An 18744-nucleotide genomic window follows, 5' to 3' on the forward strand; every position below is an offset into this window, starting at 1 on the left:
GTCTGCTAGGTATAAATGATACACTCTGTTAATGACCTGCCATTTTTCTGTGTGTGTGTGTGTGTGTGTGTGTGTGTGTGTGTGTGTGCGTGCGTGTGTGTGTGTCCATGCAGTACTTCCTCACTCCACCAGAGGGAGACCGATGTTTACAGGCAACAGAGCGACCAGGCTGCAACAACTGCTGCAGAATCCTACATCTCTACTTCGTACCACAGCAACAGTGAGTGTAGCACTGCTTTTCCTTTTCCTCAGTAGTCTGAGTGTGTGCACATAGTGGAGTATTTCTAGCTGTTAAATAGAGCTTGACCACTCTGATGACATGGCTGGTGTTGTGAGATGATTTTAGCTCATTACAGAAAAATGGTTGATAGCAGAAATGTCAAAAGATTTGATGTTCATCATCAACCCTCTATAAAAATATGCTTTACATCCATGAGATCATAATGTTAAAGATTTATAGGTAGAAGCAGCCACATGACGTGCGGTGAGGTTTTAAAAAGCTGCAAAAAACAACTAACCAGTAGACTGTGAAGTGACAAAAATGATTCTCACATGCTGTGTTCAACAGCTATTGCACATGGTTCTTTAGAAAAGCTCTAACATACAACAGTAACAACCTACGAATCTATAGTATGATGATTGTGATTAAATGGGAACAACAGTGTGTGGCAACATGTTTTTAACGTCTTTTGCTTCTGGGTTTTGCTCAAATAGTACAGTTAAAGTACATATCCACATCAAAACAACATTGCAGTTTAAGTTGGGGCCCTTTGTTACAGTACAAGTCCTGGTCTCTCTTTCATGTTTCCTGTCTCTGCTCGGCTCTCACGTAAAGGCAAAACACCAGAAATCATAGAAAATATCATCACACATTTTGACGTTATAACACGTCAAAAGCTTTAAATTTACTACTACTACTACTACTACTACTACAACTACTGTAAACCTGGTCCTAGAGGTGCCATCAGATTCAAATAAGCCAACACTTTTTCCATTTAAATCAGGTCTATACATGAGATCAGATGATACCAATAAGATGTTTTGTGACTGTTTTAAATGCTACCACCTGCTTCAAGGAACAGGTGGGAATGTAATATGTCATATTTTATTTGTTGAATATCCTGCGTACACATGGAAGCATGTACACACTATGTCCTTGTCCCCAAATGTCCAGGATTCGAGACTTAAATGTGTAAGAAATTATGGTTAAAAACTAAGCTTTATAAATACATTTAAAGAAAACTGAAAAAGTGGATACAACTTACAAGATAAAAAAACGGATTTGTTATTTTGCTTTAAATTGTATTTCTCAAAAGATTGATCGTGTTTCACCACTTTGTGCCGCACATACTGAAACATTTGTCAGTCAAATGAACTGAGTAGCGTCTGCAGCCAATGGACACGGTTTTAAAGTTTCTGATCTGCTGTGATTGGACAGTTTTCTGCTCCATCTGTGTCCCACCCAGATAGTTCTTGAAGGATAAATACAAAAAAACGAAAGCAGCAACCTAATAATTTATTTGAAATTCAATCAATAATATTTATTTATTGCCAAGCTTTAGTAATACACAATAATACGCATCTTACAAGAGTTTACTAATCCATAAAATACAATGTTGCAGCACATTCATCATTCCTTCTTGACTTTGCTTTTAGAAAACACCTTCTGCCACAAAAACGTTACTGCAGCAATAAAAGCATGCTGGTCAAACATAAGGCAGACGGCCGTGGTAGACCTGAATTCCATTGATGCCTCAAACAAAAAAAAAACCCATAAAAATAAAACACTGTATTAACAATTGCTAAATGAGACTAAAATATTCGGCTCCAAGTGATACTAAATTAGGAGCCTTTTGGGATCCGCAAGAGTCGGCTCTTTTAAGGGAGTCGAGGCAAAAGAGCCAAACCTCCCATCACAATTTTTATGTATAGTATTTGTGGCAGATATGTAGCATTGTACTTCAGTTTATTTAAAATTACAGTGAAAATCCTATATTGTAACACTTGTAGTTGTGGAAAATGTTGCTGTTCTGTGGGATACACTTTCTATGGTCCGCTCTTTGTTTACTTCAGGAGTCCCTCCAAGAATTTGTGAATAGTTTGCTTGATTGTTGCAGCTTAAAATGCCTGATGTTATGGGAGATTTTCGGAAAAATGCAGTGCAAGTTGTGACGTTTTTAGGTGGATGTAGTGACAAAATTGTGGGAGCAAGTGAAAATTTGCAATAATAATTCATGAAATATCAACCTCTTTTTTTTGAGAGTAAATGTCACTGGGTGTTTTCAGTGCATGACAGTTTGGTTTGCACACACACGAGCACACATCTGTTTTTTATACTACACGGCCATGATTCATTATTCAAACTCACCTGGATTCTTTCAGCACATGATGTGGATGCAACAGCCTTTCATAGTAAATTGGATGTTTTCCTATTATTTTTCCAGGTGTGTTTTGCTGTAAAAAGAAAAGTGATTGTCGTTTAGTGGTTTTTTGTTTTGTGCATTATATCAGGAAATGTCCTTGCATGGTTATTAGTAGTAACGTCTTTAGACATCCAACCTCTCCCAGAGGTTTCTGTTGTCTACTACATAGTTTTACTGGCTCACTGAAGCCTGCAACTTATATATAGTATTTTGATGATATGATATTTCTTCTATTCTCATCATATGTGAGACATTTTTTTTATGTTTGGGTGCATGTTTTATTTTAAGAAGCTCTCTTTATAAGTTATATGTAATAATATATAATTCATAGAGCACATCTACCTTAACAGAGCATTAAGCACATGGTGTATTTTTATAAACAAATAGTTCATGAAACAAATATATTTAATTGAAGCTGAGGTGACATTTTGTCATGAAAATCCTAATGCGCTATTTTTCACAAGAGTGTTCATGACTAAGTTACAGAACAGTTTATAAGTTCTACTGTTTTGTAACAAAAAGCATTAATCCAGAGATAACAATATTATAAAAATGTTGCAGCACATTCCTCATTCCTTCTTCACTTTACTTCTACAAAACAACTTTCGCCCAAAAAACTTAACTGCAGCAATAAAAACGATAAGTATCAGCAAAATAACTGCCAGCAGAAAGGCCATCACGTCAATCGAGTGGTACTGGATGGTGGACATCTTATAAGACTCTGTCCTTAGGTGCGGTGCTCCTTTGTGCCTCATGACAAATTCGATCCAGAACATGGCGCGGTCCATTGGTTTCATGGGCTGATCTCTGTGCAGGTTGGAAAGCGTCTTCATCTTCTCCCTGTAGCTCGGCTCATAGAGGACCTCCTTCAGTGCCTCCAGGAAGTTGTCTTTGTTCACAGTTCCAATGTCCAGGACTTTGGCCACACCTCGCACTTCCATCCTAAAGAAGTTGTCATGCTGGTCAAACATAAGAGGCAGGCCGACCAGGGGGACACCGTGGTAGATGGCCTCCTGAATTCCATTGGTGCCTCCGTGGGCCACAAACACTCTGGTCTTGGGGTGACCCAGGAGATCGTTTTGTGGCAGCCAATCTAAGAGTAAGGTGTTGTTGCCAAGGGTGGATGGTCTTTTGCCTGTGTGCCTCCAGATCACCTTCTGAGGAAGCTGTGCGAAGGCAGCAGCAATGTCCTCAGTGATGTCTTCAGGGAGTTCTCCCACCAGGGTCCCCAATGTCATAACAATGAGACCATGTTCACCAGAGCTCTGGACAAAGTCCTCTAGTTCTTTAGACAGAGGTTTGGAGGGTTTGCACTGAAATCCTGACATGTAGATGACGTTTGGCATTGTGGGTCGTGGGAACTCCAAGGTAAAGTCGTTCCTCATCAGCCAGATGTCTGCTGCTTGTAAGAGCTCCATGTAATGCACGTCACTGCCAAAGTAACGATGGACAAAAGGTTTATAGGTTGAGTCTGTGACATACCAAAAGTACAAACAAGTGAAGACATAAAAAAGGACGTTTTTGACTCGCTGGGTGAAGGTCATCTTGTCGGTAAGTTGTGACCCTGGTATTGGGACATAAGAGAGTGGGGAAGGTGCAATTGCCTGATGGCCATCACCTCGAATAGTCCACCTCACATTGAAGACAAGTGGAAGACCCAAACGGTGACCCACAAGCACCCCTCCACCATGACTAGGGTCTGTCAGAAGTAAATCATATTTGGCATCATGGAAGCTCTGCATCAGTTTGGTATTCTCAAACATCTCCTCAACCATCTCAAGCTGTTTCTTATTCATTTTATAGAAGTTTTTTGTCAGTTCATATTCTGTAGAGAGACGAGTCCAAAGTGAAGCACCTTTCCTCTGAATGTTCAGCATGTTGGTCACAAATGACCCAAATCCTTCCTCATCAAAGCCAGCAGAAGAATTTATAGTGATGGACTTGTAGTGAGGTGAGTCTGGTTTGATGAACCAGCTGTCTGAGGGCCGCAGCACTGTGACTTCATGGCCTCTGGAGTGAAGCTCTTCAACAATGACTTTCATGTTGACCCAGTGGCTTCCATCTACAGGGAACACCAAGACTTTCCCTCCATTCACCAAGTGTGAAGAGCAGAGCAGCACTGCCAACATCTCCAAGGTCACTAGGTACATGTCTGAAAGAGGTTCTGACAAGAAATAAGGATGTTAGATCTGTCCTTCTGTATGTCTCTATACAGTTCTAGAGTACAACAGCATGGATTGACTGAACATACAAACAGGCAAACGCAACAGCAACATATCCCAGCTCTGAAACCCTTTGAGAGCATAAACTGTCACTTAATTGTTTTCAGTCGAGTGCAATCTGAGCAGGATTGTGATTGCAAATTATTTTTTTTTTGCACACTGCCCGAATGTTGCATTACTCCCGGATTTCCTGTTTATGGAACTACACAATGTGGGAACTCCTTCCTCTAAATCGCAGGAGGACGGGGGGAAGCTTATTGTAGTGATGGACACTCTCCTTCTCAAGTTGCACAACATTGTTCTTATGTTCTGTACATGTAATACAGATAAAAACAGCAAGTTTGTGTTGTAAGGAACAGTAAGAAACCTTTAGAAATTCCATACATGCTCTGTGAGACTGAGGAGCAATCAAGCCTCCATTCTGTATTCATGCACATAAACATCAGGCCTTTCAACATGAAATTAACTGCACTCAAACATCACTTCTATATTCACATGTAATAGATGTCAATATTTTAAGTCAAACACTTACAAAGACGGTCTGTCAGCAAGGTTTCAGGTTTTAACACGCTTGTTGGTTGTGCATCCAGCCTCTCTCCCAGCAGACAGCTCACTGACTTGTGCACCTCTGACAGCGGTTCGGTGGGTGTTGCCAGGTTTTGAAAAAACAGAAATAAAGTTCAAAGTTAGTGAGGTTTATAGCAACAGCAGGTCAGTTACACAATGATGTGGTTAAATATATAAAGGCTCAAATTGTAAACACAGAGCTTGAACTTTAGATGCACTGAGATGAAAACTGATAGGTAGCTGCAGGTAAAAGAAAAAGGCAAAAGGTGGCAGAAATTAATATTGCTTTGATTCATCTTTTCCGTTACATATTTTGCTCTTGTCCTTTAAAGAAACATTGTAGATATTTATTCTTACAAGCTGCAGTAATAAAATTAAATAAAAATTAATATTCCACCGACTAGAGTGTGCAGATGCATTTCCTATTTCAATTTATTACTGAACCCAATAGGGCTTTATTTTGATATTTATTTGTACTAAATCATTGTGATTCAGAAAAAGCAAGGAAATATTAAAACCAAGGTGTTGTGACATAATCGGATAAAGAAATGTACAATAATATTTCATTTGAAAAAAATGGATGACAGTAACACTGAGTCTGTATCTAATAAATGAACAATGTAACGAAGCAAATAACCCTTTTGACTTTTTTAATGAGGATAATTAATCATATATAAAGACAAATATTTGAGATTAGCTAGAATGAGGATCAGGTTGAGAGGCAGCAATTCCTACCTTGTGTAGTTACGTTATCAAGAAATCGTTACTGAGATTTGTTGTTATGTAAGTCGTGATGTTTTTAGGATTTATCCAGACAAAATTGTGGGAGTAGGTGAAAATTGCAATAGTAACTTTTTTTAAAAATTCATTAAACATTAAGTTGTTTCAGTGAGAGAAAAGCTTGTTCGGTGTTGTCAGTGCACGACACGGTTTGGCATGTGAACAGACAAACACACATCTGTCACTTTGTCATGTCATGGTCATTAGTAGTAACTTCTTCAGACATCCAACCTCTCCCAGAGGATTCTGTTGTCTTCTGCATAGTTTTACTGGCTCACCGATGCCTGCAACTTGTATATAGTATATGATGATCTGATATTTCTTCTATTCTCATCAAATGTGAGCCATTTTTTTTATGTTTGGGTCCAAGTTTTATTTTAAGAAACTCTCCTTATCCTTGAAATCCTTTTCTTTAAAGTACATACAAAATGTATAATTTTTACACCACATCTACATTTACACAGCATTAATAATTATGATTAATAGTCAGTAGTGACAAGTGATTTTAGTGTGGTGCGAGTTGAAGGTCATCACAATGTGTAATTTTTTTTAAACACACAGTTCATGTACATTATAGAAACAAATATGTTTCAATAAAGCTGAGATGTTACATTATGCCATGAGAAACTATAATCCACTATTATTCAAAAAATTAGTTAAGAACAGAATAGAAGATCTACTGTTTCATAACAAAAAATGTAATTCCTGACCATATAACGATACTGAAACCATGTTACAGCTTATTCCTCATTCCTTCTTGACTTTGCTTTTAAAAAACACCTTAATGAACATTAAATGAACAATGTAACAAAGCAAATAACCCTTTTGACTTTTTTAATGAGGATAATTAATCACATATAAAGACAAATATTTGAGATTAGCTAGAATGAGGATCAGGTTGAGAGGCAGCAATTCCTACCTTGTGTAATTACGTTATCAAGAAATCGTTACTGAGATTTGTTGTTATATAAGTCGTGATGTTTTTAGGCTTTAGTTTTTAGACTAAGAACAGAATAGAAGATCTACTGTTTCATAACAAAAAATGTAATTCCTGACCATATAACGATACTGAAACCATGTTACAGCTTATTCATCATTCCTTCTTGACTTTGCTTTTAAAAAACACCTTCTGCCACAAAAACTTTACTGCAGAAATAAAAACGATAAGTATTAGTGAAATAACTGCCAGCAGAAAGGCCATCACATCAATCGAGTGGTACTGGATGGTGGACATCTTATAAGACTCTGTCCTTAGGTGCGGTGCTCCTTTGTTCCTCATGACAAATTCGATCCAGAACATGGCGCGGTCCAGTGGTTTCATGGGCTGATCTCTGTGCAGGTTGGAAAGCGTCTTCATCTTCTCCCTGTAGCTAGGCTCATAGAGGACCTCCTTCAGTGCCTCCAGGAAGTTGTCTTTGTTCACAGTTCCAATGTCCAGGACTTTGGCCACACCTCGCACTTCCATCCTAAAGAAGTTGTCATGCTGGTCAAACATAAGGGGCAGGCCAACCAGGGGGACACCGTGGTAGACGGCCTCCTGAATTCCATTGGTGCCTCCGTGGGCCACAAACACTCTGGTCTTGGGGTGACCCAGGAGATCGTTTTGTGGCAGCCATTCTAAGAGTAAGGTGTTGTTGCCGAGGGTGGATGGTCTTTTGCCTGTGTGCCTCCAGATCACCTTCTGAGGAAGCTGGGCGAAGGCAGCAGCAATGTCCTCAGCGACGTCCTCAGGGAGTTCTCCCACCAGGGTCCCCAATGTCATAACAATGATACCATGTTCACCAGAGCTCTGGACAAAGTCCTCTAGTTCTTTAGACAGAGGTTTGGAGGGTTTGCACTGAAATCCTGACATGTAGATGACGTTTGGCATTGTGGGTCGTGGGAACTCCAAGGTAAAGTCGATCCTCATCAGCCAGATGTCTGCTGCTTGAAAGAGCTCCATGTAATGCACATCACTGCCGAAGTAACGATGGACGAAAGGTTTATAGGTTGAGTCTGAGATATACCAAATCTGGAAACAAGTGAACAAATAGAAAAGGACGTTTTTGACCCGCTGGGTGAAGGTCATCTTGTCGGTAAGTTGTGACCATGGTATTGGGACATAAGAGAGTGGGGAAGGTGCAATTGCCTGATGACCCTCACCCTGAATAGTCCACCTGACATTGAAGACAAGTGGAAGACCCAAACGGTGACCCACAAGCGCCCCTCCACCATGACTAGGGTCTGTCAGAACTAAATCATATTTAGCGTCATGGAGGCTCTGCATCAGTTTGGTATTCTCAAACATCTCCTCAACCATCTCAAGCTGTTTCTCATGCAGTTTATAGAAGTTTATTGTCAGCTCATATTCTATAGAGAGACGAGTCCAAAGTGAAGCACCTTTCCTCTGAATGTTCAGCATTTTGGTCACAAATGACCCAAATCCTTCCTCATCAAAGCCAGCAGAAGATTTTATAGTGATGGACTTGTAGTGAGGTGAGTCTGGTTTGATGCACCAGCTGTCTGAGGGCCGCAGCACTGTGACTTCATGGCCTCTGGAGTGAAGCTCTTCAACAATGACTTTCATGTTGACCCAGTGGCTTCCATCTAGAGGGAACACCAAGACTTTCCCTCCATTCACCAAGTGTGAAGAGCAGAGCAGCACTGCCAACATCTCCAAGGTCACTAAGTACATGTCTGAAAGAGGTTCTGACAAGAAATAAGGATGTTAGATCTGTCCTTCTGTATGTCTCTATACAGTTCTAGAGTACAACAGCATGGATTGACTGAACATACAAACAGGCAAACGCAACAGCAACATATATCCCAGCTCTGAAACCCTTTGAGAGCATAAACTGTCACTTAATTGTTTTCAGTCGAGTGTAATCCAAGCAGGATTGTGATTGCAAAAATTTTTTTTTTTTTGCCAACTGCCCGAATGTTGCATAACTCCAGATTTTCCTGATTATGAAACTACACAATGTGGGAACTCCTTCCTGTAAATCGCAGGAGGACGGGGGGGAGCTTATTGTAGTGATGGACACTCTCCTTCTCAAGTTGCACAACATTGTTCTTATGTTCTGTACATGTTATACAGATAAAAACAGCAAGTTTGTGTTGTAAGAAACAGTAAGAAACCTTTAGAAATTCCATACATGCTCTGTGAGACTTTGAGGAGCAATCAAGCCGCTATTCTGTATTTATGCACATAAACATCAGGCCTTTCAACATGAGAATAACTGCACTCAAACATCACTTGTACATTCACATGTAATAAATGTCAATATTTTAAGTCAAACACTTACAAAGACGGTCTGTCAGCAAGGTTTCAGGTTTTAACACGCTTGTTGGTTGTGCATCCAGCCTCTCTCCCAGCAGACAGCTCACTGACTAGTGCACCTCTGACAGCAGTTCGGTGGGTGTTGCCAGGTTTTGAAAAAAACAGAAATAAAGTTTTAAGTTAGTGAGGTCTATAGCAGCAACAGGTCAGTTACACAATGATGTGGTCAAATATATAAAGGCTCAAATTGTAAACACAGAGCTTGAACTTTAGATGCACAGAGATGAAAACTGATAGGTAGCTGCAGGTAAAAGAAAAAGGCAAAAGGTGGCAGAAATTAATATTGCTTTGATTTATCTTTTCCATTAAATATTTTGCTCTTGTCCTTTAAAGAAACATTGTAGATATTTATTCTTACAAGCTGCAGTAATAAAATTAAATAAAAATTAATATTCCACCGACTAGAGTGTGCAGATGCATTTCCTATTTCAATTTATTACTGAAACCAATAGGGCTTTATTTTGATATTGTACTAAATCATTGTGATTCAGAAAAAGTAAGGAAATATTAAAATCAAGGTGTTGTGACATAATGGAATAAAGAAATGTACAATAATATTTCATTTGAAAAAAATAGATGACAGTATCACTGAGTCTATAGCTAATCAATTAAATTCAATTCAACTTTATTTATATAGCGCCAATTTACAACAAAGTAATCTCAAGGCACTTTACAGAATAAAGTCCAGACTACACAAGTATGTAGAAGCAACCCAACAAATCCCCCTTGAGCAAGCCATAGGCAACAGTGGAGAGGAAAAACTCCCTTTAATGGGAGAAACCTCCAGCAGAACCAGGCTCAGGGTGGGCGGCCATCTGCCTTGACTGGTTGGGGTGAGTGGAAAGTGGAGAAAGAAAAGAAAAGAGCAACGAAAAGCAACAACAAAACAACAAGAAAAGCAACAGCAAAAAAAAAAAAAAAAAAAGAAAGCAATAGCAAAGCATTGTACAGGTTGTAGGACACAAAATTAATGGCATACAGTGATGACAAATAAATGTATAGAGAAAAGCTAGTTAGGGTTGAGTGAGCAGTTTTAACTATAAGCTTTATCAAAAAGGAAAGTTTTAAGCCTAGTCTTAAATGAACAATGTAACAAAGCAAATAACCCTTTTGACTTTTTTAATGAGGATAATTAATCACATATAAAGACAAATATTTGAGATTAGCTAGAATGAGGATCAGGTTGAGAGGCAGCAATTCCTACCTTGTGTAATTACGTTATCAAGAAATCGTTACTGAGATTTGTTGTTATGCAAGTCGTGATGTTTTTAGGATTTATCCAGACAAAATTGTGGGAGTAGGTGAAAATTGCAATAGTAACTTTTTTTAAAAATATAATTCATTAAACATTAAGTTGTTTCAGTGAGAGAAAAGCTTGTTCGGTGTTGTCAGTGCACGACACGGTTTGGCATGTGAACAGACAAACACACATCTGTCACTTTGTCATGTCATGGTCATTAGTAGTAACTTCTTCAGACATCCAACCTCTCCCAGAGGTTTCTGTTGTCTTCTGCATAGTTTTACTGGCTCACCGATGCCTGCAACTTGTATACAGTATTTTGATGATCTGATATTTCTTCTATTCTCATCAAATGTGAGCCATTTTTTTATGTTTGGGTCCAAGTTTTATTTTAAGAAACTCTCCTTATCCTTGAAATCCTTTTCTTTAAAGTACATACAAAATGTATAATTTTTACACCACATCTACATTTACACAGCATTAATAATTATGATTAATAGTCAGTAGTGACAAGTGATTTTAGTGTGGTGCGAGTTGAAGGTCATCACAATGTGTAATGTTTTTTAAACACACAGTTCATGTACATTATAGAAACAAATATGTTTCAATAAAGCTGAGATGTTACATTATGCCATGAGAAACTATAATCCACTATTATTCAAAAAATTAGTTAAGAACAGAATAGAAGATCTACTGTTTCATAACAAAAAATGTAATTCCTGACCATATAACGATACTGAAACCATGTTACAGCTTATTCCTCATTCCTTCTTGACTTTGCTTTTAAAAACCACCTTAATGAACATTAAATGAACAATGTAACAAAGCAAATAACCCTTTTGACTTTTTTAATGAGGATAATTAATCACATATAAAGACAAATATTTGAGATTAGCTAGAATGAGGATCAGGTTGAGAGGCAGCAATTCCTACCTTGTGTAATTACGTTATCAAGAAATCGTTACTGAGATTTGTTGTTATATAAGTCGTGATGTTTTTAGGCTTTAGTTTTTAGACTAAGAACAGAATAGAAGATCTACTGTTTCATAACAAAAAATGTAATTCCTGACCATATAACAATACTGAAACCATGTTACAGCTTATTCATCATTCCTTCTTGACTTTGCTTTTAAAAAACACCTTCTGCCACAAAAACTTTACTGCAGAAATAAAAACGATAAGTATCAGCAAAATAACTGCCAGCAGAAAGGCCATCACATCAATCGAGTGGTACTGGATGGTGGACATCTTATAAGACTCTGTCCTTAGGTGCGGTGCTCCTTTGTGCCTCATGACAAATTCGATCCAGAATATGGCACGGTCCAGGGGTTTCATGGGCTGATCTCTGTGCAGGTTGGAAAGCGTCTTCATCTTCTCCCTGTAGCTCGGCTCATAGAGGACCTCCTTCAGTGCCTCCAGGAAGTTGTCTTTGTTCACAGTTCCAATGTCCAGGACTTTGGCCACACCTCGCACTTCCATCCTAAAGAAGTTGTCATGCTGGTCAAACATAAGAGGTAGGCCGACCAGGGGGACACCGTGGTAGACGGCCTCCTGAATTCCATTGGTGCCTCCGTGGGCCACAAACACTCTGGTCTTGGGGTGACCCAGGAGATCGTTTTGTGGCAACCATTCTAAGAGTAAGGTGTTGTTGCCGAGGGTGGATGGTCTTTTGCCTGTGTGCCTCCAGATCACCTTCTGAGGAAGCTGGGCGAAGGCAGCAGCAATGTCCTCAGCGACGTCCTCAGGGAGTTCTCCCACCAGGGTTCCCAGCGTCATAATGATAACACCGTGTTCACCAGAGCTCTGGACAAAGTCCTCTAGTTCTTTAGACAGAGGTTTAGAGGGTTTGCACTGAAATCCTGACATGTAGATGACGTTTGGCATTGTGGGTCGTGGGAACTCAAAGGTAAAGTCGTTCCTCATCAGCCAGATGTCTGCTGCTTGAAAGAGCTCCATGTAATGCACATCACTGCCGAAGTAACGATGGACGAAAGGTTTATAGTTTGAGTCTGTGACATACCAAATGTGGACACAAGTGAGGACATAAAAAAGGACGTTTTTGACTCGCTGGGTGAAGGTCATCTTGTCGGTAAGTTGTGACCATGGTATTGGGACATAAGAGAGTGGGGAAGGTGCAATTGCCTGATGACCCTCACCCTGAATAGTCCACCTGACATTGAAGACAAGTGGAAGACCCAAACGGTGACCCACAAGCGCCCCTCCACCATGACTAGGGTCTGTCAGAACTAAATCATATTTAGTGTCATGGAGGCTCTGCATCAGTTTGGTATTCTCAAACATCTCCTCAACCATCGCAAGCTGTTTCTCATGCAGTTTATAGAAGTTTGTTGCCAGTTCATATTCTATAGAGAGATGAGTCCAAAGTGAAGCACCTTTCCTCCGAATGTTCAGCATTTTGGTCACAAATGACCCAACTACTTCCTCATCAAAGCCACCAGAAGAATTTATAGTGATGGACTTGTAGTGAGGTGAGTCTGGTTTGATGTACCAGCTGTCTGAGGGCCGCAGCACTGTGACTTCATGGCCTCTGGAGTGAAGCTCTTCAACAATGACTTTCATGTTGACCCAGTGGCTTCCATCTAGAGGGAACACCAAGACTTTCCCTCCATTCACCAAGTGTGAAGAGCAGAGCAGCACTGCCAACATCTCCAAGGTCACTAGGTACATGTCTGAAAGAGGTTCTGACAAGAAATAAGGATGTTAGATCTGTCCTTCTGTATGTCTCTATACAGTTCTAGAGTACAACAGCATGGATTGACTGAACATACAAACAGGCAAACGCAACAGCAACATATATCCCAGCTCTGAAACCCTTTGAGAGCATAAACTGTCACTTAATTGTTTTCAGTCGAGTGTAATCCGAGCAGGATTGTGATTGCAAAATGTATTTATTTTTTGCCAACTTCCCGAACGTTGCATAACTTCAGATTTTCCAGATTATGAAACTACACAATGTGGGAACTCCTTCCTCTAAATCGCAGGAGGACGGGGGGAAGCTTATTTTAGTGATAGACACTCTCCTTCTAAAGTTGCACAACATTGTTTTTATGTTCTGTACATGTTATACAGATAAAAACAGCAAGTTTTGCTTTGTAAGAAACAGTAAGAAACCTTTAGAAATTCCATACATGCTCTGTGAGACTTTGAGGAGCAATCAAGCCGCTATTCTGTATTTATGCACATAAACATCAGGCCTTTCAACATGAAAATAACTGCACTCAAACATCACTTCTACATTCACATGTAATAGATGTCAATAGTTTAAGTCAAACACTTACAAAGACGGTCTGTCAGCAAGGTTTCAGGTTTTAACACGCTTGTTGCTCGTGCATCCAGCCTCTCTCCCAGCAGACAGCTCACTGACTAGTGCACCTCTGACAGCAGTTCGGTGGGTGTTGCCAGGTTTTGAAAAAAACAGAAATAAAGTTTTAAGTTAGTGAGGTCTATAGCAGCAGCAGGTCAGTTACACAATGATGTGGTGAAATATATAAAGGCTCAAATTGTAAACACAGAGCTTGAACTTTAGATGCACAGAGATGAAAACTGATAGGTAGCTGCAGGTAAAAGAAAAAGGCAAAAGGTGCCAGAGATTAATATTGCTTTGATTCATCTTTTCCATTACATATTTTGCTCTTGTCCTTTAAAGAAACATTGTAGATATTTATTCTTACAAGCTGCAGTAATAAAATTAAATAAAAAATAATATTCCACCGACTAGAGTGTGCAGATGCATTTCCTATTTCAATTTATTACTGAAACCAATGGGGCTTTATTTTGATATTGTACTAAATCATTGTGATTCCGAAAAAGTAAGGAAATATTAAAATCAAGGTGTTGTGACATAATGGAATAAAGAAATGTACAATAATATTTGATTTGAGAAAAATAGATGACAGTATCACTGAGTCTATAGCTAATCAATTCAATTCAATTCAACTTTATTTATATAGCGCCAATTTACAACAAAGTAATCTCAAGGCACTTTACAGAATAAAGTCCAGACTACACAAGTATGTAGAAGCAACCCAACAAATCCCCCTTGAGCAAGCCATAGGCAACAGTGGAGAGGAAAAACTCCCTTTAATGGGAGAAACCTCCGGCAGAACCAGGCTCAGGGTGGGCGGCCATCTGCCTTGACTGGTTGGGGTGAGTGGAAAGTGGAGAAAGAAAAGAAAAAGCAACGAAAAGCAACAACAAAACAAAAACAAAAAAAAGAAAGTAACAGCAAAGCATTGTACAGGTTGTAGGACACAAAATTAATGGCATACAGTGATGACAAATAAATGTATAGAGAAAAGCTAGTTAGGGTTGAGTGAGCAGTTTTAACTATAAGCTTTATCAAAACGGAAAGTTTTAAGCCTAGTCTTAAATGAACAATGTAACAAAGCAAATAACCCTTTTGACTTTTTTGATGAGGATAATTAATCACATATAAAGACAAATATTTGAGATTAGCTAGAATGAGGATCAGGTTGAGAGGCAGCAATTCCTACCTTGTGTAATTACGTTATCAAGAAATCGTTACTGAGATTTGTTGTTATGCAAGTCGTGATGTTTTTAGGATTTATCCAGACAAAATTGTGGGAGTAGGTGAAAATTGCAATAGTAACTTTTTTTAAAAATATAATTCATTAAACATTAAGTTGTTTCAGTGAGAGAAAAGCTTGTTCGGTGTTGTCAGTGCACGACACGGTTTGGCATGTGAACAGACAAACACACATCTGTCACTTTGTCATTTATACTACATGGCCATGAATAATTATTCAAACTCACCTGCATTCTTTCAGCACATGATGTGGATGCAACAGCCTTTCATAGTAAATTGGATGTTTTCCTATTATTTTTCCAGGTGTGTTTTGCTGTAAAAAGAAAAGTGATTGTCGTTTAGTGGTTTTTTGTTTTGTGCATTATATCAGGAAATGTCCTTGCATGGTTATTAGTAGTAACTTCTTTAGACATCCAACCTCTCCCAGAGGTTTCTGTTGTCTACTGCATAGTTTTACTGGCTCACTGAAGCCTGCAACTTGTATATAGTATTTTGATGATCTGATATTTCTTCTATTCACATCATATGTGAGACATTTTTTTATGTTTGGGTGCATGTTTTATTTTAAGAAGCTCTCTCCACAAGTTATATGTAATAATATATAATTCATAGAGCACATCTACCTTTACAGAGCATTGAGCACATGGTGTATTTTTATAAACAAATAGTTCATGAAACAAATATATTTAATTGAAGCTGAGATGACATTTTGTCATGAAAATCCCAATGTGTTACTTTTCACAAGAGTGTTCACGATTAAGTTACAGAACAGTTTACAAGTTCTACTGTTTCGTAACAAAAAACATTAATCCAGACATGACAATATTATAAAAATGTTGCAGCACATTCCTCATTCCTTCTTCACTTTACTTCTACAAAACAACTTTCGCCGAAAAAACTTAACTGCAGCAATAAAAACGATAAGTATCAGCAAAATAACTGCCAGCAGAAAGGCCATCACATCAATCGAGTGGTACTGGATGGTGGACATCTTATAAGACTCTGTCCTTAGGTGCGGTGCTCCTTTGTTCCTCATGACAAACTCGATCCAGAACATGGCGCGGTCCATTGGTTTCATGGGCTGATCTCTGTGCAGGTTGGAAAGCGTCTTCATCTTCTCCCTGTAGCTCGGCTCATAGAGGACCTCGTTCAGTGCCTCCAGGAAGTTGTCTTTGTTCACAGTTCCAATGTCCAGGACTTTGGCCACACCTCGCACTTCCATCCTAAAGAAGTTGTCATGCTGGTCAAACATAAGAGGTAGGCCGACCAGGGGGACACCGTGGTAGACGGCCTCCTGAATTCCATTGGTGCCTCCGTGGGCCACAAACACTCTGGTCTTGGGGTGACCCAGGAGATCGTTTTGTGGCAACCATTCTAAGAGTAAGGTGTTGTTGCCGAGGGTGGATGGTCTTTTGCCTGTGTGCCTCCAGATCACCTTCTGAGGAAGCTGGGCGAAGGCAGCAGCAATGTCCTCAGCGACGTCCTCAGGGAGTTCTCCCACCAGGGTTCCCAGCGTCATAATGATAACACCGTGTTCACCAGAGCTCTGGACAACGTCCTCTAGTTCTTTAGACAGAGGTTTGGAGGGTTTGCACTGAAATCCTGACATGTAGATGACGTTTGGCATTGTGGGTCGTGGGAACTCAAAGGTAAAGTCGTTCCTCATCAGCCAGATGTCTGCTGCTTGTAAGAGCTCCATGTAATGCACGTCACTGCCGAAGTAACGATGGACAAAAGGTTTATAGTTTGAGTCTGTGATATACCAAATCTTGACACAAGTGAAGAAATAGAAAAGGACGTTTTTGACTCGCTGGGTGAAGGTCATCTTGTCGGTAAGTTGTGACCCTGGAATTGGGACATAAGAGAGTGGGGAAGGTGCAATTGCCTGATGACCCTCACCCTGAATAGTCCACCTCACATTGAACACAAGTGGAAGACCCAAATGGTGACCCACAAGTGCCCCTCCACCAATCCCAGGGTCTGTCAGAAGTAAATCATATTTAGTGTCATGGAGGCTCTGCATCAGTTTGGTATTCTCAAACATCTCCTCAACCATCTCAAGCTGTTTCTTATTCATTTTATAGAAGTTTTTTGTCAGTTCATATTCTGTAGAGAGACGAGTCCAAAGTGAAGCACCTTTCCTCTGAATGTTCAGCATGTTGGTCACAAATGACCCAAATCCTTCCTCATCAAAGCCAGCAGAAGAATTTATAGTGATGGATTTGTAGTGAGGTGAGTCTGGTTTGATGAACCAGCTGTCTGAGGGCCGCAGCACTGTGACTTCATGGCCTCTGGAGTGAAGCTCTTCAACAATGACTTTCATGTTGACCCAGTGGCTTCCATCTAGAGGGAACACCAAGACTTTCCCTCCATTCACCAAGTGTGAAGAGCAGAGCAGCACTGCCAACATCTCCAAGGTCACTAGGTACATGTCTGAAAGAGGTTCTGACAAGAAATAAGGATGTTAGATCTGTCCTTCTGTATGTCTCTATACAGTTCTAGAGTACAACAGCATGGATTGACTGAACATACAAACAGGCAAACGCAACAGCAACATATCCCAGCTCTGAAACCCTTTGAGAGCATAAACTGTCACTTAATTGTTTTCAGTCGAGTGCAATCTGAGCAGGATTGTGATTGCAAATTTATTTTTTTTTGCCCACTGCCTGAATGTTGCATTACTCCCGGATTTCCTGTTTATGGAACTACACAATATGGAAACTCCTTCCTGTAAATCGCAGGAGGACGGGGGGGAGCTTATTGTAGTAATAGACACTCTCCTTCTCAAGTTGCACAACATTGTTCTTATGTATTGTACATGTTATACAGATAAAAACAGCAAGTTTGTGTTGTAAGGAACAGTAAGAAACCTTTAGAAATTCCATACATGCTCTGTGAGACTGAGGAGCAATCAAGCCTCCATTCTGTATTCATGCACATAAACATCAGGCCTTTCAACATGAAATTAACTGCACTCAAACATCACTTCTATATTCACATGTAATAGATGTCAATATTTTAAGTCAAACACTTACAAAGACGGTCTGTCAGCAAGGTTTCAGGTTTTAACACGCTTGTTGGTTGTGCATCCAGCCTCTCTCCCAGCAGACAGCTCACTGACTTGTGCACCTCTGACAGCGGTTCGGTGGGTGTTGCCAGGTTTTGAAAAAACAGAAATAAAGTTCAAAGTTAGTGAGGTTTATAGCAACAGCAGGTCAGTTACACAATGATGTGGTTAAATATATAAAGGCTCAAATTGTAAACACAGAGCTTGAACTTTAGATGCACTGAGATGAAAACTGATAGGTAGCTGCAGGTAAAAGAAAAAGGCAAAAGGTGGCAGAAATTAATATTGCTTTGATTCATCTTTTCCGTTACATATTTTGCTCTTGTCCTTTAAAGAAACATTGTAGATATTTATTCTTACAAGCTGCAGTAATAAAATTAAATAAAAATTAATATTCCACCGACTAGAGTGTGCAGATGCATTTCCTATTTCAATTTATTACTGAAGCCAATAGGGCTTTATTTTGATATTTATTTGTACTAAATCATTGTGATTCAGAAAAAGCAAGGAAATATTAAAACCAAGGTGTTGTGACATAATCGAATAAAGAAATGTACAA

The 18744-nt window shown here is 39.4% G+C and overlaps 2 protein-coding genes and 3 pseudogenes across 4 annotated transcripts in view; 1 reads left to right on the forward strand and 4 right to left on the reverse strand.

The window, feature by feature from the left end:
- sh2d3cb (SH2 domain containing 3Cb) overlaps window positions 1-18744 on the forward strand; it is a 54762-nt gene that overhangs the window by 14168 nt on the left and 21850 nt on the right. For all 3 annotated transcript variants that reach the window (XM_067520953.1, XM_067520954.1, XM_067520955.1), the window contains one exon: window positions 114-220. In XM_067520953.1, the coding sequence (XP_067377054.1) occupies window positions 114-220 (107 nt within the window). The remainder of the gene's footprint in view (window positions 1-113; window positions 221-18744) is intronic.
- On the reverse strand, window positions 2811-5336 carry LOC137136012 (UDP-glucuronosyltransferase 2C1 pseudogene; annotated as a pseudogene).
- LOC137136013 (UDP-glucuronosyltransferase 2B31-like) lies at window positions 6675-9608 on the reverse strand. The gene is made up of 2 exons (XM_067520961.1): window positions 9277-9608; window positions 6675-8680 (listed from the first exon to the last, which is right to left on the reverse strand). The coding sequence occupies exon 2, from the start codon at window positions 8664-8666 to the stop codon at window positions 7086-7088; it is 1581 nt and encodes a 526-aa protein (XP_067377062.1). The 5' UTR covers window positions 8667-8680; window positions 9277-9608; the 3' UTR covers window positions 6675-7085.
- Window positions 11436-13955, reverse strand: LOC137136008 (UDP-glucuronosyltransferase 2A2 pseudogene; annotated as a pseudogene).
- Window positions 15787-18255, reverse strand: LOC137136011 (UDP-glucuronosyltransferase 2A2 pseudogene; annotated as a pseudogene).

The sequence above is a fragment of the Channa argus genome, chromosome 11, assembly GCF_033026475.1.
Source record: "Channa argus isolate prfri chromosome 11, Channa argus male v1.0, whole genome shotgun sequence".
Lineage (NCBI taxonomy): Eukaryota > Metazoa > Chordata > Actinopteri > Anabantiformes > Channidae > Channa > Channa argus.